This window comes from Vombatus ursinus, unplaced genomic scaffold (genome assembly GCF_900497805.2).
Source record: "Vombatus ursinus unplaced genomic scaffold, bare-nosed wombat genome assembly UNPS02010394.1, whole genome shotgun sequence".
Classification (NCBI taxonomy): Eukaryota; Metazoa; Chordata; class Mammalia; order Diprotodontia; family Vombatidae; genus Vombatus; species Vombatus ursinus.
The window spans coordinates 7,104,275-7,126,435 of record NW_020950172.1 but is presented as its reverse complement, the minus strand read 5'-3'; the positions used below and the strand labels follow the sequence as shown (position 1 = coordinate 7,126,435).

Genomic DNA, 22,161 nt, shown 5'->3' with positions numbered 1-22,161 from the left:
GCCGGGGGCGGGGCCTGGAGGGGCGGGGCCTGGAGGGGGCGGGGCCTAACGGCCGGCGCGGCCTATCAGGAGGCGGCGCCAAAAGGAGCCGAGCACGAGCGGACGGAGCCGCGCGCAGCCCGAGCGAGGAGCGGACCATGGCGGCGACAGGAGGCGGGGCCGTGGCCGTGGGGCTCAAGTGGTTCAAGCGGGACCGGGTCAAGTCCTCCATGAGCAAGGAGGGCCAGCTACGCGCCTGGCAGTGGTGCCGGGAGTTCCTGGGCGGCGCCTGGCGCCGAGTGCGGCCCGAGGAGCTGCATATGAGTCGCGTGAGGTGAGCGGCTGGCGGGCAGTGGAGAGGGAGGAGCCTGGCTGGGGGCGGGGCCCTGGGGGTCAGGAGGGGGTCAGGAGATGGGAGCGAGGGCGGGGGAGCGGGCGCCTCGGAGCCGCCGTCCAAGCCGTCCTCCGTGTCCGTGTCCGTGTCCGTGTCCGCAGCGGGGGGCTCAGCAACCTGCTCTTCCGATGCTCCCTCCCAAAGGACATACCCCTCGTCGGGGACGAGCCCCGGGACGTGCTGCTGAGGGTCTATGGGGCCATCCTGCAGGTGAGCCGGGCCCGGAGGGGCGGGGCCCGAGGGGAAGAGGGCCGTGGGCCGGATGGATAAGGTCTGGGGGCAGCCATCCTGCAGGTGGGCGGGGCCTGAGGGGAAGAGGGCCATGGGCCGGATGGACAAGGTCTGGGGGCAGCCATCCTGCGGGTGGGCGGGGCCTGGGAGAAGAGGTGCTGCCCGGGGTGGGGCCGCCATGCTGGAAGTGGGCGGGGCCACGGGCCGGGTGGGCGGGGCCTGAGGGGAAAGGTGCTGCCGGGGGCGGGGCGGCCATGCTGGAGGTGGGCGGGGCCTGAGGGGAAGAGGGCCTGGGGGCAGCCATCCTGGAGGTGGGGGGGCCCTGGGCCAGGTGGGCGGGGCCTGGAGGGAGAAAGGTGCTGCCGGGGAGGGGCACGTAGTGTGGCTGCAGGCAGGGAGTGGGCCTCTAGCCCCTGCATTCCTCCTCTCCCCAGGGAGTGGACTCCCTGGTCCTGGAGAGCGTGATGTTTGCCATCCTGGCTGAGCGGCATCTGGGACCTCAGCTTTACGGGGTCTTCCCTGAAGGGAGGCTGGAGCAATTCGTTTCGGTACGAAGCCCCTCCCCTACTGCCCCTCCTCCCCACCCTTAATCCGAGTTCAGTCATCGAACCAGCTTTTATTAAGTATGTGCCTGGCAAACGGAGAGATAGGCCCTGCCCTCAAGGAGCTTCCATTCTCCCGGGAAGCCCTGGCCTCCTGCTCCTAACCCAGCCTGGCCCTGATTGCCACGAGCCCCGCCCCCACCCCCCTTCCGGCTTCTGGCCCGGCTGCCACCCCCTGACAGGGTGCTGGGTACAGAGCCGGCCGCTTCGGACAGAGGAGCTGAGGGACCCTCGGACGTCCGCCGCGATTGCCATCAAAATGGCCCAGTTCCATCTGATGGAGATGCCCTTCAACAAGGAACCTCGGTGGCTATTTGGGACCATGGAGCGGTGAGAGGAGGCCATGGGGAAGGGAGGCGGCTTCTGGGGGGGGAAGGGGACAGGCGATCCCTGAGCCCTCTCTTCCCTTGCTTTGGGCCCAGATACATGAAGCAGATCCGGGAGTTGACGCCTCCCAGTGCGACCAAAGAAAATCTGGTTCAGACGTACCACCTGGAGGAAGAGATGGGCAAGCTGCGGTGGGCATTGGGTCCTAAGGCGGGGCCCCCTCCCCATGTGTGGCAGGGAACGGGAAGCATCTGGGGAAAGGCTGTGGTCACCTTCCCTCCTCCTCCTTTCTTCCCCGGGCTGCACGCCCCTTCTCTGTCACCCCCAAAACAAGACACAGGAGCCCTGGCAGGGAGAAGTGACCCTCCCTGCATTTGAGAAAGGGAGAGATCTCTGCCCTCCCCCCAATCGAAGGCTTGCTGTCCCCCCCATTGCAGGAAGCTTCTGGATTCAGCTTCCTCCCCGGTGGTATTCTGTCACAATGACATCCAAGAAGGTACCGGGTTAAGGGGAGGGCGGCAGAGGGAGGTCCTGGGCCTGTCCCCCAGCTGACGGAGGTCTCCCTTCCCTACCCTAGGGAACATCCTGCTGCTCTCTGAAGCAGAGCCCAGACTTATGCTCATAGATTTTGAGTACAGCAGCTACAATTACAGGTGGGTGGAGCCCCGCCCCAGGCTCTTCTCCCTGCAGCCCTTCCCACCTCCCCTTTCTCCCCCTCTCCCCTGTACCCACCTACCTTGCACTTCCTCCCCACAGGGGTTTTGACATCGGGAACCACTTCTGTGAGTGGATTTATGACTACAGCTCTGAGGAGTCTCCCTACTTCCTGATGAAGCCTAGGAACTACCCCAGCCGGGAGCAGCAGGTCTGTGGAGGCCCAGGGAAACAGGGTCGTTCAGCCTGAGGCCTCTGCCCTGAAAGGAACTCTGGGAGAGCTTGTCTTTACTTTTTCATTTTTTCTGGGCCTGTGATGTCCTGGGGGTGGGGAGCTCTATCAGTTGCTGCAGCCCAGCACCTTGGCTCCTACAGCCCCAAGGCTCTAGAGAGCTGGCTAAAGTGACTTGGCCAGGGTCACGCAGCCTGAGCAGCCTTTTTCTTTTTCTTTCTTTTTTTTTTCCCTGCCTTTTTGGGAAGGTAGTCAGGGTTAAGTGACTTGCCCAAGGTCACCCAGCTAGTAAGTGTCATGTGTCTGAGGTCAGATTTGAGCTCAGGTCCTCCTGACTCCAAGGCTGGAGCTCTATCCACTGAGCCACCTAGCTGCCCCTTGAGCAGCCTTTTTCAAAGGCCAGACTTGAGCTCAATTCTTCCACCTGGCTGTCACAGTGCTTTCCACGTAGTAGGCACGTCACAAATGCTTGTTGGGTGGATTGGCTTGGACTGGACTGGACCAGTGTAGACCAGGGACATGAGTTGGCAGTGGGCCCTCCCAAAGTTCTCTGATTCATGGGACCTCCCCATTGTAGCTTCATTTCATCCGAAATTACCTGTCAGTAATCCAGGGGGACAAGACTCCCTCCCCAGAAGAGCGGACCAGATTGGAAGAGAAAATTCTTTTGGAAGCAAACAGGTGAGGGGAGGGGGGCGGGCCTCAGGGATGCTGAGCTGTAGTCCAGGAGCATCAGGGAAGGAAGTTGGGCCTTAGCAGTGAGGAAGTTCAGGGGCCCTGGGGGGGGGGGGGCGCGGGGGGGGGGGGGGGGGCCTGGGAGCGATGGAAGGCAGGAGGGGCCAAGGGAAGCCAGCTTACCCAACACACCGAGATCTGTTCTGTACCACTCCAGGTTTGCTCTGGCATCCCATTTCTTCTGGGGACTATGGTCCATCCTCCAGGATATCATGTCTACCATTGAGTTTGATTACTTGGTAAGCTCCTAGCTGGAGAATGTGGTATTGGAACCCCTGTTCTGGGGGTCTGAGGTTAGGACTAGGGATGGGGGTTGAAGCCTCCAGTTCTGGGGTGTCGGGTGGGGGCTCCCCCCAGGAATCTGCTCCCTGGTGTCTTAGGTGGGCTTTCCTTCCCAGGAATATGCACAATCGCGCTTCCAGTTGTACTTCAGTCAGAAGGAGGAGTTGTGCTCTGGGGTGACCCTTCCTAACAGCCCTTCACCTCCCTGAGTCACTCCCCTAGTGGACACTGGCATCTAAGGGACAGGATGGAGATGGAGGATGGAATCCAAGGCCCAAGCTGTCCCCCTGGTGAGAATGGACCAAAAACAAAGGATCAGCCGACCTCGGAGCAGTGGGAAAGCCCAGCCTCTCTTGGCACCTAGACAAGAACTGTCCAGTCCCCCCCCAGGTGGGGAGATAGGCACAGGACCCTGGCCAGCCAGGGCAGCCACTTCTCCACTGTCACTGTCTTCAGACCAATAAAGACTACCTGCTGCTGGCCTTGCCCAGCTGGGCCTCATCTCTCCTTCTTCCACTGTTCCAAATGCTGGGTGATTTTGGAGGGGGCTGTGGACAGCTGAGGGCCTGGAGCCAGAGCCGACAGTGTAGGCCTGAGAGCCTGGGCACCCCCTTAATTAAGGCTGCCTGGCAGAGGAGCCTGCCGGGCTGGGGGTGGGGAGTCCTGAAGGTCTGGGTACCCTCCTAGCCAGAGCCTGAGGTCCTGGAGCCCTACGGACCCTCCCCCCTAGGGTCCTAAGAGCCTGGGTGCCCTCCTCAGGTCTGCCGGGGGGAGGGGCCCCACGCTGCGACCTTTCCCCCAGATTAGACTATTTTTAGGTTGGGTGGCAGCCCTCACGTGAGACACCCCCACCCCCTAGCCTCCCCGGCCACCTTCAGTACCCGCAGCCCAGGCTCGCCGGACAGCCCCAAAACGCGCGCCACCGCTTGAGGGGGAGGGAGAGAGCCTTCGATCTCCGCCCCGCGATTTTCTAGACCCCAATTTGGGAGCGGGTATCGGATTCCCGGTGGGGAGTGGGGCGGGGCTGGAGGCGGCCGCTGAAGGACGCGAGGGCACAGGCCGGAACCGCCAGGCCTCTTCCCGGAGTGGACCCCTGCCCCTAGGCCGAGCCGTGAGTACGGGGCAGCCCACGCGCCCGCGGAGGTACCGAGGCTGGGGAGAGGGGCGGAAGGGCAAGTCTCACCACGTCTAGGCGGCGGCCGCCTGCCCAGGGGAATGCCCAGGGATTCGGACCGGGTGTGGCGAGCTGGACTAGTGCCGACCTCCGGTGGAGAGCCCTCGACCCCTTCCGTGCGCGATCTGGGATGAGCCCCACGCCACTCGCGTTCTCCGGCCCCCACCGCTGGGCTCCCCCGCGCTCCCCTCCCCAGGTTCTACTTGTGGGGTGTCCTTCCCTCTCCCCCGCCCCCCACGTTCCGCCAGGTGAGCAGACCTGGTTCCATGCTGGCCCCACTGCCCCACGTGCCCCCGGGGGTTCGGTGCCTCCCCAGCTCCTCCTAGTTCTGGGACGCCCCGCCCCTGGTTCTTGGCCTCACCCCATCGGGCCGGGGCGGGGGCACTCATTGAGGTGGTCCCGCCCTCATGAGTGGGTGGGGCCGTTGTGGTCCCGCCCTCTCGCGTGGGGTCCGTGGAACCGAGCGAGCAAGGGGCTCGAGGCTCGGCGGCCGTTGGCGGCTCGGGGCTGGCCATGGGGCGGAGGGCGGCCGGCCGGGGCCGGGGCCGGGGCCGGGACCAGGGCCGGGCCGGCGTCTGAGGGCGGCCCCACAGCCTCTGAGCCGAGCCAAGCGAAACCCAGCCCAGCAAGCCCGGGCCGGCCGGCCGCGGGAGCCGGGATCGAGCTCCGTGGTGAGGGGCGAGATGGGGGCGAGGGGTCTGAGATCCTGGGGTGGGGCCAAGGATCTTGGGGACAGATGTGCCCACGACCTGGTTTGAGGAAGGGTGTCTAAGAGGTATCAGTGACCCCAGATGGGGAGGGGTATCTGAGGCTCCGGATTGGGTGCCGGAGTCATGGATCAGGGACCAGGTTTTCTGATACGCCCTGGATTGGGGCGGGGGGAGTCAGCAAAGCTGTAAGGTTGGAAGTGAGTGCTGGGTGGAGGGAGGGGAGGCTGCTATCCTTCGTGTAACTCAATACTGGAAAGGTTCCGAGGTTGCAAGAGCGGGTTCATTTCAGTCTCCCGAAGGAATGTTCATTGTGTGTGCCTGCTGTGAGCAGGGCTTGGTACAGTCCTGGGATACGGGGACAGGTATGTCAGGGGCCCTGCCTGCAGTCCTGGAGCCTAGTGAAGAGGGGGAGGACCCATGGTGGAGCAACTGTGGCCTCAGGGATGCTGAGCTCTAGTCCAGGAGCACCAGGGAAGGAAGTTGGGCCTTGAAAGGAGAGGTGCCAGCAGTGAGGAAGTTCATTCCTGGCACTGGGTGGAAGCATGACCAAAGGCCAGTTTGCCTGAACCATATAGAGTAGGGCAGGAGGGGACGAAGGTACTGGTGAGCTGCAGCTGCAAGGTCGTCAGAATGTTGCCTGGGCTTTGTACTTAGTAAAGTGTGTGGGAGCCATTGAAGATTTTGGAGCAGAAGAAATGAAGTGAGTGAGGGGTTGCAAAGATTGCTGTTCGAAGGGTAGAAGGCTGGAGGTATGGAGGTATGGCTAGCTGGACTAGTGCCCTCGACCCCTTCTGGGCACACTCTGGGATGAGCCCCACACCACTCAAGTTCTCCAGCCTCTGTCGCTGGGCTCCCCCGAGCTCCCCTGTCCTCCCCTCTCCGGATTCTACCTGTGGGGCATTAAGTCATAGGAGGGCCCCCACCTAGGGCTGATGGTGAGAAAGTACTGGAAGGTGGAAAGGATGGATTTAGCAGCTGATTAGATTTGGGGTCCTAGGGGGTGGGGGTGGGACACAGTAGCAGGTTTTGTTCAGTTTTAGGCTTGATAGGGACTGGACTTGTGACATCACTGGGAAATAAGGAACTCCCTGATCCACTGATGCAGGCTGGCACCTTTTCTGCAACTTAGAAGCAGAAGTTAAGTGACTTGCCCAGGACCCCACAGCCAGTGTGTAGAAGAGGTGGGTCAGGAGCACAGGCTCTGAGGTCAGCTGCCTGTTGGGCCAAGCCGAAACAAAGGAGCTGGTCAGATAGGGTGCTCGAATGGGCGTGAATCTCTCAGGGGATCCGTTTTTGTATGAATGGAGATGAGCACCAAGGGCAGGGATGGGGAAAGGGAAGAGGACGAGGCCCTGGGCCGCTTTTCTGGGGCATTTTGTTGAAGGAGTGGGGAGTAGATGAGGATTCAGCAAGCAATGGAAGGGTGGTCAGGGGCCCAGGCTCTAGTGTCCTTCTCAGCAGGGCCCTGTCCCTCGCCTGGCCGCCTCGCCTCGGCTTAGCCGCACAGTGCTGGCCCCTGCCCCTTAAAGGTAGGCTTGCCTTCGTGTTCCCCAAAGGCCGCAGCTGCCCCTCAAGATGGCAGAAGCCCACCAGGCCGTAGCCTTCCAGTTCACAGTGACCCCTGAAGGGGTAGACGTCCGGCTCAGCCGAGAGGCCCTGAAGCACATCTGCCTGTCTGGCATCAACTCTTGGAAGAAACGCCTTATCCGCATCAAGGTGGGAGCCCAGGCAGGGCCAGGGGAGGTGGGCCAGACTGCCACATGTTTCCTCCTCAGCTCCAGGGTCCTCAGAAAAAAGGAGGCAAGAGGGGGAAGGCCACTCTCCACTCGTCCCCTCCCACCTCGCTCCTTCCGGGCTCCCAGATCACCACACTGCCCCCCTCCGTTGGTCCCCACACTGGCCACCTGGGGGCAGCACTCCTGCCTCCCCAGTGTCTCTCCACTGGCCTGTCTTGTGATTCCCTGGTCCTTAAGAGCCCCGTCCCCACAGAACGGCATCCTCAGGGGCGTGTATCCTGGCAGCCCCACCAGCTGGCTGGTCGTTGTCATGGCGACAATGGGCTCCTCCTACTGCAATGTGGACATTTCCATGGGGATGGTCTGCTGCATCCGGAACTATATCCCGGAGGGGTGAGGAGGCCCCGGGCCTGGAGGCTGGACTTGGGCGGGGCTGCGGGCAACGGGCAGGGAGACAGAGCGGCTGCTGGGCATGGAAAGAGAACCTCGCTCTGGCGCCAGATCCCGCTGCTGCTACTTACTGTCTGGGTCGCTTCACCCCCTGGGCCTCAGTTTCCTCATCTGTTAAATGAGGAAGTTGACCTGCTGAGAGCCCTCCGTCCCTAGATTTGGGAGCCTCCCTCCGTGTCTGGAAGACTGGTGTCTTGGGGCACCCGCGCATCTCGGCGCGGAGCTCTGTGGGTCACGCTAGCCCTTGTGGGTTTGGGAAGGAAGGCGCAGGCCAGAGATGGGGCGAGCCTCTGGAGAAGGTCGTTGAGTCAGCACCGTGTCCCAGCTCCTTTTTCCGATCCCTGGACAGATGCAGACCTCACCTGAGCCTGCAGAGCCGAACGCTCATCAGCGTGGGCATCTTCTCCACCGGAGTCTGGGTGACTGGCATCTTCCTTTTTCGCCAGACCCTGAAAATGCTGCTCACCTACCATGGCTGGATGTTTGAGTTGCATGGCCGGACCAGCCGGCTCACCAAGATCTGGGCTGTGAGCAGGGCCTGGCCTGGGCTGGGGTTGGGGAGTCGGGAGGAGAAGGCACAAGGGGAAGGGAGGCCCAGGGGGAGGTCGCCCAAAGAATCTCAGCCCTCGGGCCCCACTGCCCCAAAGCCCTTTGGTTTCACTCCTGGCCTGGAATCCAGAGGACTGGGGAGCCCCCAACCCCGTAATCCTCTCATACCCCTCAGATCTGCGTCCGGCTCCTGTCCAATCGCCGACCTATGCTCTACAGCTTCCAGACTTCTTTGCCCAAGTTACCGGTGCCCAAAGTGGCAGCCACAGTCAAGCGGGTGAGGGGCCCGGACAGGCTGCTGAGGTTGTCTGTGGGGGAAGGGAGCGGCTTGGCTAGAGGGCAGGGCCAGTGCCTCCAGCCCCTGACCAGTCTCAGAGACGGCAAGGCCTGGCGTGGAGACAAGACCCAGCCCTGACGAGAGCTTGGGGGGGTGGGGGGCAGTACCTGGAATCTGTGAGGCCCTTGTTAGATGATGAGGAATATTACCGAATGGAGGTGCTGGCTAAAGAATTCCAAGAGAAGACTGCTCCCCGGCTCCAGAAGTACCTGGTGCTCAAGTCCTGGTGGGCAACCAACTACGTGAGTGCTCCCCCTCCTCCTTCCCCCTGCTCTAGAGCCGTTCCCTCCTCCCCCCCGCCCTGCCCGCCCCACCCCGCTCTGCCCGGCTCCGACCTTCTCACCATCTCCCCTCCTCCCCACTTAGCTCTGACCTTCCCCTCCTCCCCTCCTCTCACCCAACTCTGACCTCCCCACCTGGCTCTAGCCTTCTCAGCAGTTCTGATCTCCCCTTCTGCTATAGGTGAGTGACTGGTGGGAAGAATACATCTACCTTCGAGGCCGGAGCCCCATCATGGTGAATAGCAACTACTATGTCATGGTAAGAGCCTTGGCCCTTGGGGACCGTGGGGCCACAGGGCAGGGGCAGCCCACGGCTTGACTCTGACTCTGATCTGCTTTCCGCAGCGCTGGCTGGGGGCCCCCAAAGCCACAGTCAGGCTCTGCTGGTCAGTGGCATGGAGGTAGGATCCCAGCAGGGCCACTCCAGGGACCATGAAAGGCCCTGTGTACTATCCATGTCCAAAGAACAGACAGGAGGATGGCAGGAGATTCCCTGAGGAGGAGCTGGAGGTTACTGGGGGAGAGCCTAGAAGCCTAGGGCCAAGGGAGCTGAGACACCCAAGGTCAGAGGTTAGGAGGCAGGCCTTTGTCAGCGTCTTCCATTCTTTTGCATTCTTCTTTGGTCCAAAGTCTCACTGTGCCCCTGGAGTATTGTAAGAGGCTCCAGCCGGCCTCCTGGTCTCCAGTGCATCTGGGAGAACCCCACTGCCCAATCAATCCTCCCCCAACCCAACCTGCCCATGAATCTATGAGGGCTCTCCAGTGCTTACTGGCTAACATCTAAGTAATTGATTCTGGTATTCAAGGCCCCCAACCAACCCTTCTTCTTCCTCCTCAACACAACACCTTCGCCACAGCCAGGCTGGGTCATTGACCACACGTCCTGCCTCCAGCCTGAAACGCCCTCCAAACCCTTCAGTGCCTCGTCCAATCATAGCCATCCTTCAAAGGCCAAGTCCGGTGCCATGTTTTCCTTTCTCAGACTCAGAGTGTGTATCAGGCAGGTGGGCATGGAGTGATCTACTGTGGCAGGCCGGGTTCATTGCTCCAGGGTGTGGCCTTGTCACTCCCCAAAGATTGGAAGCTTCTTAAGGGAGCCAGCCTAGAGCTGAGCAATGTCGTGATCCTGGCAGACCGTGGGTGGGAGATCTCTTCCCCTCCACGATCTTCCGTGAGCCTCCAGGCTGTTGCCCAGTGAGTTTGTGTTTGAATGGAGGAGGAAGTTTTCCAGGTGGATTCATCCAACAAGCATTAAGGGCCCACCCAGTTCTGGGAAGTGAGATAAGAGGTGGAAGGATGACATTGCGATTACTGTTGCTCAGTCTTCTCAGTGACCCCCGAGGGGTTTGCTAGAGTGGTTTGCCTTTTCCTTCTCCAGCTCATTTTAGAGATGAGGAAACTGAGGCAATCAGGGTGAAGTGCCTTGCCCAGGGTCACACAGCCAGTAAGCGTCTGAAGCTGGATTTGAACTCAGGAAGATGAATCTTTCTGACTCCAGGCCTGGTTCTCTCTCTGCACTATGGCGCCACCTAGTGGCCCCTAATTATCACAATGGCTAGCGTTTATATGGCATTTTAGTGCAAAGCACTTAACGGGAAGCATCTGACTTGATCTTCACAACTGTGGAAATCAGGGAGCTGTAATTAGCTCCATTTTACTGATGAAGAAACTGAGGCAATCAGGTTGAAGTGCCTTGCCCAGGGTCACCCAGCCAGTGTCTGAAGCCTGATTTGAACTTTGGCTGTCCAGCACTTTCCACTCTACCGCCCAAACCCCTCTGAAGTATCTGAATAACCCTTAAACTATGCTGTGTCACGAGCATTTCACCACCGCCCTGTGAGGTAGCTGGTATTTTTATCCCTATTTTACAACTGAAGAAACTGAGGCTGTGAGAGGTTGAGGCAGGTTTTGAACTCCCGGCTCTTCCTGACTCCAGGTGGAGCACTCCAACCATCAGATAATGATAGAGCAAAGGAGAGATGGGTGCAGCTAGAGTGCTGTAAGCCCTTGGATGGAGGAGATAACTTTTTTAAGGGGAATAATCAGGGAAGGCTTCTTAGAGGAGAAGGTGACTGAAGGAAGCCAAGGACTCAGAGGCCTGGGAAGCCAGCGGCACCACAGCATGGGGGGTGGGAAAGGCCAAGGCAAGGTCCAAGAGCAGCTGCTAGGCCAGCTGGGCTGGGGGCCTTGTGAGACAGGGTCGAGGGAGCCCCAGGGCTGGAGGTGTTGGCTGCAGGTGTCTTGGAGAGGGCCTTGAATGTCAAGCTATAGAATGTGTATTTGGGGGCCAGGAGAGGGGCATGGTCAGACCTTGATTATCTGCTGTGCACCTAGTAAGTGCTTAATGTGTTCTTGTTCTTTCCAGGGCCTGCTGGGGCTTGGGCAGCATGGATTTGGGGATGCAGGTGTAGGCATGGCAGAGGAAAGGGGCCGGAGGAGGCTGGGCTGGCCCTCTCCCCACCCTTGGTGATTTTGTTGACTGAGCAAAAGAGCAGGAGAATGTCAGGTGGCAGGGCCAGAGCTGCATCTTCTCTGCTCCACTCCATTGGTTTCTTGGGGTTATGGATTTGGACAGCTAAAGTTAAGAGGGGCTGGGACCACCCCGGAGTTCCTCTGGGAGGCTGGCAGCCTGGTGCCATGGAGTGAACACTCAAATGCCACCTTAACCTGACCTCACCTGAGGCCCCTTCCAGCCCTGGAACTTTCATCCTTGGGTTTGGAACCTGAGGCGCTGAGAGACCAAAAGTGTCTCCAACAGAGCTGTCAAAGTTGGGAGGAGGGCCGAGAATCCATTTTGGATGTGCTCCCTACTTCTGGCCCGTGCCCTTGAGACTCCTCCTGTCCCTCCCTCCTAACCTCATCAGTCCCCACTCATCAGGAGGGTCCTACTGGGTGGCCTCAAGGTCCTTGGTAGTCTGGAGGTGGGAATGTGAATCGGCAAAGGGGAAATGCCCGGTAGGGAGAGAGAACTTGACTAAGGAAATGGGCTGAGAGAAAACAGAGAGGAGGTGAAGGAAGCAACAGAGATAGGTGTAGGGGGAGCCAGGAGGACAGCTGGTGCTAGAGAGGGCCAGAAGCACAGGCCTGGAGGGAGGAAAGGAGGGATTTCAGTGAGCCTCAGAGGACGAGAGAGAGGATGGCGTGTGGCGCAGGCCAGGACGGGGCTGAGGGGAGGAGACTCGTTGGGAGGAAGGCTTCCTGGACAGCACAATGCAGGAGAGAAGCAAAGGGCTGCCAGGACCAGGGTTAAGAGTTCTCCTGCTAACCCGAGGGCTCCAGAGGCTGTTAGAATTGTAAGAGCTAGCTGAAGGTGTTCAGCCAGGGACCTGTAGCTTACCGTGGTCCCTGACCAGCTCCTTGCCCCTAGAATAACAGGATGGCACCGTCCAGTCCAAAACAAAGACCAAAATCCACTCTGCCCCTCACCAGGCTACAGTTGGTCAAACAGGCATTTTTTTTTAATGATGCACCTGCTACATGTCAAGGCAAAAGCGAAACAAGTGCCTGCCTTCAGACAGCTTCCTTTCTAAGGGGGGGCTCCTGGGTCAAACCCGTCCGCTCCCTGTGGCGCCTCTCTTGCCGATCTCAGTCCTCACCCTACTGGTTGGCCGCATTTGCTCCTGTGGGCCGCCTCTCCTCCTGTCATCCTTTTCTCTCTGGGCCTTGGTGACACTGCTCTCTCCTGGTTCTCCAGCCTATCTGACCACTCCCTTTCAGTCTTTACTGGTTCATCCTTCAGAACATGTCCTCGAAGGGTGGGTGTTCGCCAGAATCCTGTGCTAAGCCTCTTTCTACACTGTGCTGTCATTCATTTCCTTGGATTTAATTATCATCTGTCTCTGAGCGAATGACTCCCAGATCTCCATCACCGCTCCCATCGTCTCTCTCCTGGGCTTCAAGCACCAATTACCTGTTTGACCTCTCAAACTCAGATGTCCAAAACACATCGTTCTTCTTTCCCCCCTCCACCTCCATGTGGCCAACCAGCAGCCAAATCTCGCTCTCCTGTCTTCACGATGTGGCTCCTATGGGATGCTTTCTCACCACTCCCAGAGTTCCTTCCTCTTGTCCCTGCCTCAAATCTCCTTTCTCCAGTTTGTCGATGTGGGGGCCAAGGTGACTTTCCCTAAGCACCTGTCTGACCACGTTGCCCAGTTCAGTCACTGGCCTCCAGGGGCACTGCCTCTGGCCACTAGAGTCCAACAGAAACTCCCCTGCTTGGTTTCACCACCTGGCCCCAATCTGTCCTTCCAGCCACATCGGATGCCGCTTCTCCTGAAGCGTGTGATCTAACCAAACCGACCTTTTCCTGTTCGTTGCATGCGCCGCTCCCCCTGTACCTGGAACATCTCGGCCTCGGACGAGACCCCCGTCCTCTGTGTGAGGCCTTTCCTGATCCCCCCAACTGGTGGCAGCCTCCTTCCTAAAACACTTGCTCATGTTCAGCCACCCAGTGTTTCTCTGTAGTTCTCAGTAGATTTAGGCTGTGTTTGCTTATCTGGGTACAACTTACCTCCCTCTGCCCTCCCTCCCCACCCCTTGGGAGGAGGGATTGTTCTCATCCTTTGTACCTGTCCTCAGTGCCCACCCAGCACAGGGCCTGGCACACAGGTGATGGTTAGTAAGTGTTTGTTGATTGATTCACAGCTCCACATAAGTACAGACGGAATAGATGCAAGATGACCGCAAGGTGGTTTGGGGAAGGGAAGGTACAGAAGCAGAAATGAAGCGAGGTGACCTGACCCTAACTCTGAATGTACACACCAGGGGAGGGTGGAATAGGGACTTGAATAGGGACTGATTGAGGCAGTGAGCAGCTGGGAGCCACTCTGGATTGTTGAGGAGGGGAGTGACATGATGAAAAGAGTGTTTGAAGATTGTTCTTGGAGGCGCTGGCAGGGTGGGTCTGGAATTGGCAGTAATTAACCGTTCCAACTTTGCTCAGCCCTTCGTTTGCACCTTTCTATGTAAGGTTACCTATTTGTACAGCGTAAGATGTTGTAAGATTACGGATTTATAGCCCTTTGGCCTTGTCTCTGGTCCCGAGTCAACAGTGAGCAGCCTTGGGACAGAAACCATGCCTGCTGTATGCTCTGTATCCCTGCGCATAGGTTTATTTGATATGTGTTTAATTAGCACAGGGGAGACTGAATTTAGAGCTGGAAAAGACCATCTGGCCAAGCCCCTGGTTTTTCCAGGGAAGTAAACTGAGGCCTGAAGAGGGGGAGGGTCTAAGTAGCCAACCTGAACAGATTTGAAACCAGGTCTTCTGGCCCTGGACCCTTTGGGGGTCCTTCCCCTCTCCCCGACACTGAATTGAAGGATGTCGAGGGCAGTAATACCAGGGATGGAGAAAAAGGAGCCATTTGGAGAGCCGTTTCCCCGGAGGGCTGCACAGGCCTAGGGGCAGACTGGGCTGAGGCGAGAAGAGCAGCCACGTAGCCTGTGGCCGTGGGTTCTGGCCTGAGGGAAGGGCAGGGCCTGCCCTGCTGCTCTGGCCCCACGGCTCTGTTCCTCCTCTCTCCCTAGGATTTTATACTGACCAATCACACCAGCATTCAGGCAGCTCGACTGGGCAACGTGGTTCACGCCATGATCATGTATCGGAGAAAGTTGGACCGCGAGGAGATCAAGCCTGTGAGTGTGGCCCAGGGGCGAGGGCCGGGGGCCAGCGGGCACCTCGACAGGCCCTGAAGTCTGCCCCTTTCCTGGGCCTGTCCCACAGGTGATGGCCCTTGGCATCGTGCCCATGTGTTCGTATCAGATGGAGAGGATGTTCAATACCACCCGAATCCCTGGCAAAGATACAGGTACCCAGTGCTGGCTTCCCTGCCCCCAAGTGCCCCCTCCCAGCCCAAGCAGCTTGGGGACCAGGGCACTCTCCGAGCCTGGCCACAAGCCTGTCCCATCACTTCCTCCACTCCCTGAGTAGGGCCTAGGCTCGTGTCGGACGCCAGACCCTGAATACCCACACGGTGGCAAAATCCAGGCCTGGGGGGTGGGGGGAGGGCCGGGAATGAAGGAGCAAATGGGGGGAGAAGAGCATGAAGCACTTACTGTGTGCCACGCATCACTTTAAGTTTGGGGCACACAAACACAAGGCAGTCTCTCCCCTCAAGAAGCTTACGTTCTAATAGGGGAGGGGTGACCAGGGACAGACAGCAGCGAGGCCCATTGAAGGGTCCAGGGTAGGGAGCGAAAGGATCAGAAGATCACCATAGAAAAGGCCAGTGTACACTTGGATGGCCTTAGCTTGGCAGGGAAGCTCGAGTGTGGGAAGAGAGCTGTGGACACAGGGAAGGGCCAGCCAGCCCTCCCGGGGCGGGTAGGGAGAGCGTTTGAAGGCCAGGTTAGGAAGCTTAGGTCTGAGGAGTCAGGTTGAACGATGGGAGCCCCGGATGTAGACAGGACAGTGGGAGGGGGATGTGACCTTGATGGCAGCAGCGGGGGTTTGGTGTGGCATAGACGGGAGAAGGCGGTCACAGGGGAAGCTAGCTGTGGGCCTGAGTTCTCAGCAGAGTCTTGGCGCTGGCTTGCACTAGGGGCGCAGAAGTTCATGCAGAATAGATTGCTCTATGAATGGCTGTGATGTGGCAGGGGAGGCGGGCCAAGGCTGCAGGACGGAGGATTCTCCCAAAGGAGCTGTCTGGGTTCCATTCTGCCCCCTCCTGCCCCGCTTCTCCAGGCTTCAGTCCTCCACCCTTGCAGGTAACTGGCAGCTCGCCCCATCCTGGCACAGTGACACTGCCTTCCCTGCCCCAGTAACCTCTGGCTCCCCTGCCCCCAGATGTGTTGCAGCACCTCATTGACAGCAGGCATGTGGCTGTCTACCACAAGGGTCGCTTCTACAAGGTGTGGCTTTACCAGGGCTCCCAGCTGCTCAAGCCTCGGGACCTCGAGATGCAGTTCCAGAGGATCTTGGATGACTCTTGTGCCCCCCTGCCTGGCGAAGAGAAACTAGCAGCCCTCACAGCTGGGGGCAGGTACTGGAGCTGGGGAGGCCTCCCAGTCCAGGGGGAGGGCAGGCCTTGAGTGAGGTAACAGGGCTCTGCAGGGAAAGGGGGGCAGCAGCGGGGTTGGGGGGAGTTCCCCAGAGCTCAGATGCACACGGGCTTATCTGAAGATGATGCCTCTGCCAGCTCTAACTGCCTGAGTCCTGGGAGGAGTCCACTCCCCCTCCCTCCAGTGCAGCCCCATGGCAGGAGGGTGGGAGGGCTGAAGGGGCAGAGTGCCTGGGTTCTCCTCCTTGCTGAGTGACCCTGGACAAGTCACTTCCAAGCCCCTCTCAGGAAAAGAGGAGTTGGAGGAGCCATCCAGCTCTTAAGTGGATGTTCCCACAGTGCTCCCTATGCCTCAAGTGAGCATAGGGGCCCCCACGTCCCACCTGATGCCTTCGTGGTCCCCCAGGGTGCAATGGGCTGAGGCACGCCAGGCCTACTTCAGCACGGGAAAGAATAAGGCCTCCTTGGAGGTGATTGAGAAGGCAGCCTTCTTTGTGACCCTGGATGAGGAGGACCAAGGCTATGACCCTGAGAATGAGGCCAGCCTCAGCCTCTACGGGAAGGCTCTGCTGCATGGCAATTGCTATAACAGGTGCTGCACCCACCCTCCTTTCCCACCCCCACCGCCTATTGCCTGCTGTGGGCCACCCTGGCCTCCAGTCCCCCTCCCCTCCTTTCTCACCCGCTTCCCCTTCCCTTATTCCCCCCACCCCATTGCCCGCTCTGGGCCACCCTGGCCTCCAGTCCCCCACCCCCTTCCTTTCCCACCCCCTTCCCCTTTCTTGTTCCCCCCACCCCATTGCCTGCTCTGGGCCACCCTGGCTTCCAGCCCCTCCCCCACCACTCACCCTACCCTGTCTCTGCCTGTCCCTTTCTGACACCCAGGTGGTTTGATAAGTCCTTCACCCTCATTGCTTTCAAGAATGGCAAACTGGGCCTCAACTCTGAGCATGCGTGGGCAGATGCACCTATTGTTGGGCACCTCTGGGAGGTAAGGAGGCCCGCCTGGCCCTAGGAGGTGGTGGGTAGAGGGCTGTTTCGGCTGTACTCCTCAGACCACCCCCTTGTGCAGTTTGTGTTAGCCACAGATGCCTTCCACCTGGACTACACTGACTCTGGCCATTGCCAAGGCAAGCCTAACCATAGCCTGGCCCCGCCTCAGAGGCTGCAGTGGGAAATCCCTGAGGAGGTAAATGGGAAGCGGGGGGAGGGGCGGGGGAGGGCTCCCCAGACCTGTGCTCTATCGCCCCCCTCAGGGAATCCGGGCTCTCTGGCCAGGACGGGGCCACCCAGGTGAGCCCCGGCCACCACTTGCCTCTTCTCACTTCGTCTCCATGAGGACGCGGCGGGTGGGGGCCAGACGCCCCCCCCCCTTCCCTCTCTGCCCTGGGCTTCTGTGGCGCTGGGACCTCATGACGGGTGTGGGCTGACGGGGGGCTCAGTTCTTGCCTCGGTTTGCCACACAGTGCCAGAAGATCATCGAGAGCTCCTACCAGGTGGCCAAGGCCCTTGCCGACGACGTGGAGTTGTACTGCTTCCAGTTCCTGCCTTTTGGCAAGGGCCTCATTAAGAGGTGCCGCTCTAGCCCGGATGCCTTCGTGCAGATCGCCCTGCAGCTGGCCCACTTCCGGGTAAGAGCCCTCCCTAGCCCTGGGCAGCTGCGTTGGGTGGATCTGTCAAGGGAGGGGCTGCTGGCCACTGCCTGGAGGAGGGCAATCCAACACCTCCCCTCGCTCTAGGACAAAGGCAAGTTCTGCCTGACCTATGAGGCCTCAATGACACGGATGTTCCGGGACGGCAGGACAGAAACCGTGCGATCCTGCACCGCTGAGGCCATGGCCTTTGTCCGAGCCATGATGGACCCCGCGTACATGGTGAGTGGCCGCCTGGGCGGGGAGCAAGGGGTCAGGGCCTCCCTGGAGGTCTAACTGGCCCCTCGCTCCCGTGCCCCACCCCCTGCAGAAGGCAGACCTCCAAGATCTCTTCCGCAAAGCCGCCGAAAAGCACCAAAACATGTACCGCCTGGCCATGACCGGAGCTGGCATTGACCGGCACCTCTTCTGCCTGTATATAGTCTCCAAGTACCTGGGCCTCTCCTCCCCCTTCCTGGCCCAGGTGAGTAATCTCTGGGAAGCTCTGCAGGGGAGGTGCTTTGGAGCTTTCAGCTTCTCCCCTCCCATGCTGTCCATCTTCACCCTCCCCTTCCCTCTGCCTCAGGTCCTCTCAGAACCCTGGCGACTCTCCACCAGCCAGACGGCCCAGTTCCAAATCCGCATGTTTGACCCAGACAAGTATCCCAACCACCTGGCCGCCGGAGGGGGCTTTGGCCCAGTGAGTGACCCACCAGGGACTGAGGGAGGGGGTCTGTGCTCAGCGGCAGGCAGCCACTCCCGGAAGGATGCAGGCCCCTTACTGTTCCGAAATGGCGGTCTCTAGGAGCTGTCCTGCCAACGTGCCATCCTCTCCCCTTTCCTAGCCTGAAACATTCACTGTCCATCAGTCTTTGGGCTTAGACATGAAACGCAGGGGCACTGCCTGCAGAAGGCTCCTCTTAAAATGTGCGGCATCGGGCGGGAGGACCGGTTCTCTTCTGTTGATGTCGGATTAGCTAGCTCTCTCCTTGGAAGCAGGATGTGGGAGTGTTGATTGGGGCATCTCTGCTAGTGGGGACAGCTTGAGGACCCTGGCTTCTGAGGCGGGGGCGGGGGGGCGCCTCACATGGCAGCGGAGTTGGGCTGGAAGCTGGGGCTGATCCTGCAGATGTGGAATGTGGCCAGATACTGACCTCGCTGGTCTCCTGAGGTGAGGCCAGGCAGGGGCCAGCCCAATTTTCAGCCCACAGGTTTCTCACCTCCATCCCCCTTGGTGTCATCCAGGTAGCTGATGATGGGTACGGGGTTTCTTACATGATTGCTGGTGAAAACACCATCTTCTTCCACATCTCCAGCAAATTCTCAAGTTCGGAAACAGTGAGTTCAGTGCCAAGCCTGGCATGTGACAGGTGGGGGGTGGGCATTAGGGAATGGGTACTAGGGGCCCCATGGGCCCTGAGGAGTGTGGGGGCTCAGACGTGCCATGCCTAGAGCAGGAACGGGCAGTGCACGTGGGGGTTAGGGAATGGCTGTGGGCGCTAGGCGAGCCTGGGGGCTGCCTTGCAGTGACAGGGAGCTCTGCCCCTACAGAACGCCCAGCGCTTTGGGAATCATATCCGCCGAGCCCTTGTGGACATCGCTGCTCTTTTTGAGACTCCTCCCCCTAAGTAGAGAGCTGAGACTGGAGAAGGCGGCCAGCTGCCCTTCCCTTTGCTCTTTTCCCCAGTGGCAGGAAGGGAGGGGCCTGTGGCCAGCTGCCAGCAATAGGTGGGCAGCTGGAGCCCCTGAGCACGCCTTGGAGAGAAGGCCCCTACATCCACCTGGCCAGGCACTGTCCCCTGACAATAAGGCACAGGAGGCTGGGGTGGTGGGGGTGGGAACAGAATTTGTATTTTTTTCAGTAGATGTTAATAAAAATAAGGCTCTTTGTGGAATTCTGTCCTAACCATTAGGTAACAGACTTTGGTTTCTGTATTGTGTGTGAGCTGAGCACCTTGGGGGGTCAGCCCCCATGGTACAGAGTGGGGTGGGGATGATGAGGCTTACATGAGGAGACTGAGGGGGCTCATGGCCCATCCCTGGATTGGTCCCCAGGACCGAGTGTGTGCTAGGGTGCCCATGGTTACACGTTCAATAAAAACTCACATTACAGAGCACTCCCCTGTCTGCCTCCTTGTATTTGTGCTGTGCCCGTGGCCTGTGGCCCGTGGCCATCCATCCCCTGGCCTGGGCCCATAGATAGGACCTTTGAGACTGCTTTTGGATTCAGAAAGGGTCCGGGCTGATATAGAAAAACGATGTGCTCGTGTCTACACATGTAGAACCTATATCAAATTGCCTTCTCAATGAGGAGGGAGGGGAGGAAGGGAGAAAGAAAATATGGAACCCAAATTTTAAAAAAATGTTAAAAATTGTTTTTACGTGTAATGGGGGAAATAAAATATTAAATGATTAAAAAAAAGAAAGAGTCCAGGCCTCAGCTGTCCTGTGGGTCCCATGAATAAAAGAACCTTGGAGGCAAAGGACACTCTGTTCTCATTCTTTCCCCCATCTTCTCTTGGAAGACAGGCAGATCTTTCTGTGCTGCTTAGGTATAGGCAGAGTGCCCAAAGCCTCGCATTAACGGAGGGTTTACAAGTCTGTGTGGGATGAGGACCCAAGTGGGACACCCTGGAGCAGGAGACTGTTGCCCTGTGGCCACAGAGAGGCAGGAAGAGGCCCGGAGGAGTTCTGGGCCAGGGAAACTTGAGGGAAGGACTAGGTGAAGTTGGGGGGCTGCCCAGTCTGGGACTGGGGAGTGAGCTTTGATGGACGGTTCTGATTACCTTCCCTGGCACAGTATTTTCTGAGGCTGGAGTCTTTTTTTCTCCCTTAAGTCCCAGAAAAGCCAGTTGTATGGTTTAAGATTGGTGGAGGAACATAGAAGGAGGGAGGGAGGAAAGTGCATTTTGGAAACCTGGGGCAAGATACAATGGCAGCAGGGAGAGAAGGTAGGTGGTAATGAGGGGATGCAGAAATGCTTAGAAGTGTGCAAAACTCTGGGGTCATAAGGGAAGGACCCAGGAGGGCCCAGTTCAGAGAAACTGGGACTCAGAAAGCTGCTGCAGCAGCTTGGAGAGACATTGAGGGGAAGGAACAGGGGGACCTCAGCCCTGAGCCCATGCATTTATTAAGCACCATTGTGTACCAAAGACAAAACTGAACCATCCTAACGCAGAAGGTGCATGGGAGCAGGTCTGCAAAGATGATCAATGCCATCCAAGCTGAAGAGGTCTCCAAGTGAAGTAGAGAGAGGAGGGAGCCCAGGACATATTCCTGGGGGCACCCAAGATAAGGTTCCAGCAAGGGACAGTCAGTCAGGTAGGAGGTCACAAAATCCCAGCGTCAGAGGCTGACTGCAGGATTGCAAGGATGAGAACGAGCCCCGGGATCTTTTCGGGGAGGGCTTTCTCCTTCCCTGCGATGGTGACTTGTTTAGGCAGGACAGAAGGAGAGAGGGGGCCTTCGTGGGCCTGGGAAGAGGCAGCAAGACGGAATAACAGCGGCTGCCCTTCCCGGCCAGCTCTCGGCCGGGGCACCTTGGATGCACCTCCCAAGAGGCTGGGGTTACCATCTCCCCAGTTTGTTGGTTAGTCATGTCTGACTCATCTGGGCTTTTCTTGGAAAAGCTATTGGGGTGGTTTGCCATTTCCTTCTCCAGCTCATTTTACAGATCAGGAAACTGAGGCAAACAGGGTGAAGTGACTTGCCCAAGGTCACATCGCCAGTAAGTGTCTGAAGCTGGATTTGAACTCAGGTCTTCCTGACTCCAGGCCCAGCGCTCTTCCCACTTCACCATTCAGCTGCACCATCTCCCCGTCTTACAGATGAGGTGACAGGACCTACCCAGGGTCACACAGCACAGGAGTGTCTGGCCAGGAGTCCAACCCAATACCACTCTGGCCCCGGACTAAAGCCGGCCCCTCATCTGGCAGCGGAGGAAACCAGGGAAGCCCACCGCTTGTAGGAGACGGGTGCTGTTTGTCCTTCATTCTCAAAAAGGACCATGACATCATGGAGGTGACGCCATGACACGCAAGGCAGCTGGTGCAAGGTCACCAGCCAACACCAGCACGGCTTAAGACTCTGAACAGATCATTAGCCTCCCGGCCGCGAGCGAAGGGCTGCTGGCGCGCATGGGCAGAGGTTAGGCGGCTTGGTCATTGGCCAGGAGCAGATGTGGGCGGGGCTCTCGGCTTGAGACGACTGGCTGAGAGTGGGTGCGCGTGCGTAAGGGGCGGGGCCGGGAGCAGCGAGCGGTTTCCGGTGCGCCTGCGCATGGGAGCAGCGACGGAGACGCCTGCTCGAGGGGCGGGGCGGCGCGACTTTGGCGGAGTCGAGCGGGTGGGGTAGGGCAGGGCCGGGCCGGGCCGGGCGGGACCGGGCGGGACGGGGCGGGGCCGCCAGTAACGGCCGGGCGGGGCCGGTGAGGAGAGTCCGGAGGGCCCCCCCCATGAGCCCACCCGAGGGGATGGTGAGAGCCCGCCTGGGCGTGCCCCCGGCCACGCCTTCTGCCCCCTCGAAGGGCGTGACCTCTGGGGCGGGTCACTCAGACGTCCCCCACCCCACAGTGCCCTGAGCCCCGCCCCCAACTATGCCCTGACTCTCCTCAGACTGCCCCAGGACCCCTTCCTCAGACTTCCTCTTCACCCCCCAGATATCCCCACCCCCATGGCCCCCCATAATGACCTGAGATGCCCCCAAGACACTCCCCCAACACTCCTCACACTGCCCCGGGACGCCTTCCTCAGACTTCCTCTTCACTTCCCATATGCCTCCCACAGGCAGCCACTACCCAACTCTTAGACCCATCCCAGAAACCCTGTAGCCCCTCCTCAGTTACCAGCCCACACAAA

General features: G+C 59.3%; 3 protein-coding genes across 5 annotated transcripts in view; all 3 read left to right on the top strand.

Annotated features, from left to right (window-relative positions):
• The first annotated feature begins 133 nt into the window (after positions 1-133).
• On the top strand, positions 134-3,937 carry CHKB (choline kinase beta). Its single transcript, XM_027854399.1, has 11 exons — positions 134-313; positions 475-583; positions 1,039-1,152; positions 1,403-1,536; positions 1,629-1,724; positions 1,971-2,029; positions 2,111-2,186; positions 2,290-2,398; positions 2,997-3,100; positions 3,312-3,393; positions 3,553-3,937. The coding sequence occupies exons 1-11, from the start codon at positions 138-140 to the stop codon at positions 3,643-3,645; spliced, it is 1,152 nt and encodes a 383-aa protein (XP_027710200.1). The 5' UTR covers positions 134-137; the 3' UTR covers positions 3,646-3,937.
• Positions 3,938-6,859: 2,922 nt separating this feature from the next.
• On the top strand, positions 6,860-19,528 carry CPT1B (carnitine palmitoyltransferase 1B). Its single transcript, XM_027854389.1, has 18 exons — positions 6,860-7,036; positions 7,310-7,449; positions 7,856-8,033; positions 8,231-8,332; positions 8,497-8,634; positions 8,855-8,932; positions 14,203-14,310; positions 14,399-14,483; positions 15,461-15,656; positions 16,081-16,266; positions 16,560-16,665; positions 16,747-16,863; positions 17,141-17,305; positions 17,414-17,548; positions 17,637-17,789; positions 17,892-18,005; positions 18,551-18,643; positions 18,857-19,528. The coding sequence occupies exons 1-18, from the start codon at positions 6,896-6,898 to the stop codon at positions 18,935-18,937; spliced, it is 2,316 nt and encodes a 771-aa protein (XP_027710190.1). The 5' UTR covers positions 6,860-6,895; the 3' UTR covers positions 18,938-19,528.
• Positions 19,529-21,589: 2,061 nt separating this feature from the next.
• The window catches only part of SYCE3 (synaptonemal complex central element protein 3), a 7,981-nt gene continuing 7,409 nt past the window's right edge, over positions 21,590-22,161 (top strand). The window contains exon 1 of one of the 3 annotated variants that reach the window (XM_027854409.1): positions 21,590-21,649. Coding sequence is in view for 1 of the 3 variants with exons in the window: in XM_027854407.1 (XP_027710208.1) it covers positions 21,759-21,779 (21 nt within the window). In the remaining 2 variants the exon portion in view is untranslated. Of the gene's footprint in view, positions 21,655-21,710; positions 21,780-22,161 lie in introns of those variants that run through there. The other 2 variants (XM_027854408.1, XM_027854407.1) reach the window with 2 other exon arrangements.

What these genes read in the sequence shown, in the direction of transcription:
- CHKB (XM_027854399.1), top strand. Translation starts at nt 138, where the DNA reads ATGGCGGCGACAGGAGGCGGGGCCGTGGCCGTGGGGCTCAAGTGGTTC. An exon ending in TCTATGGGGCCATCCTGCAG is followed by an intron (nt 584 to 1,038) that starts GTGAGCCGGGCC and finishes TCCTCTCCCCAG; the next exon opens with GGAGTGGACTCCCTGGTCCT. An exon ending in GAAGAGATGGGCAAGCTGCG is followed by an intron (nt 1,725 to 1,970) that starts GTGGGCATTGGG and finishes CCCCCATTGCAG; the next exon opens with GAAGCTTCTGGATTCAGCTT.
- CPT1B (XM_027854389.1), top strand. Translation starts at nt 6,896, where the DNA reads ATGGCAGAAGCCCACCAGGCCGTAGCCTTCCAGTTCACAGTGACCCCT. An exon ending in GGCTCACCAAGATCTGGGCT is followed by an intron (nt 8,034 to 8,230) that starts GTGAGCAGGGCC and finishes CATACCCCTCAG; the next exon opens with ATCTGCGTCCGGCTCCTGTC. An exon ending in CCTGGTGGGCAACCAACTAC is followed by an intron (nt 8,635 to 8,854) that starts GTGAGTGCTCCC and finishes CTTCTGCTATAG; the next exon opens with GTGAGTGACTGGTGGGAAGA.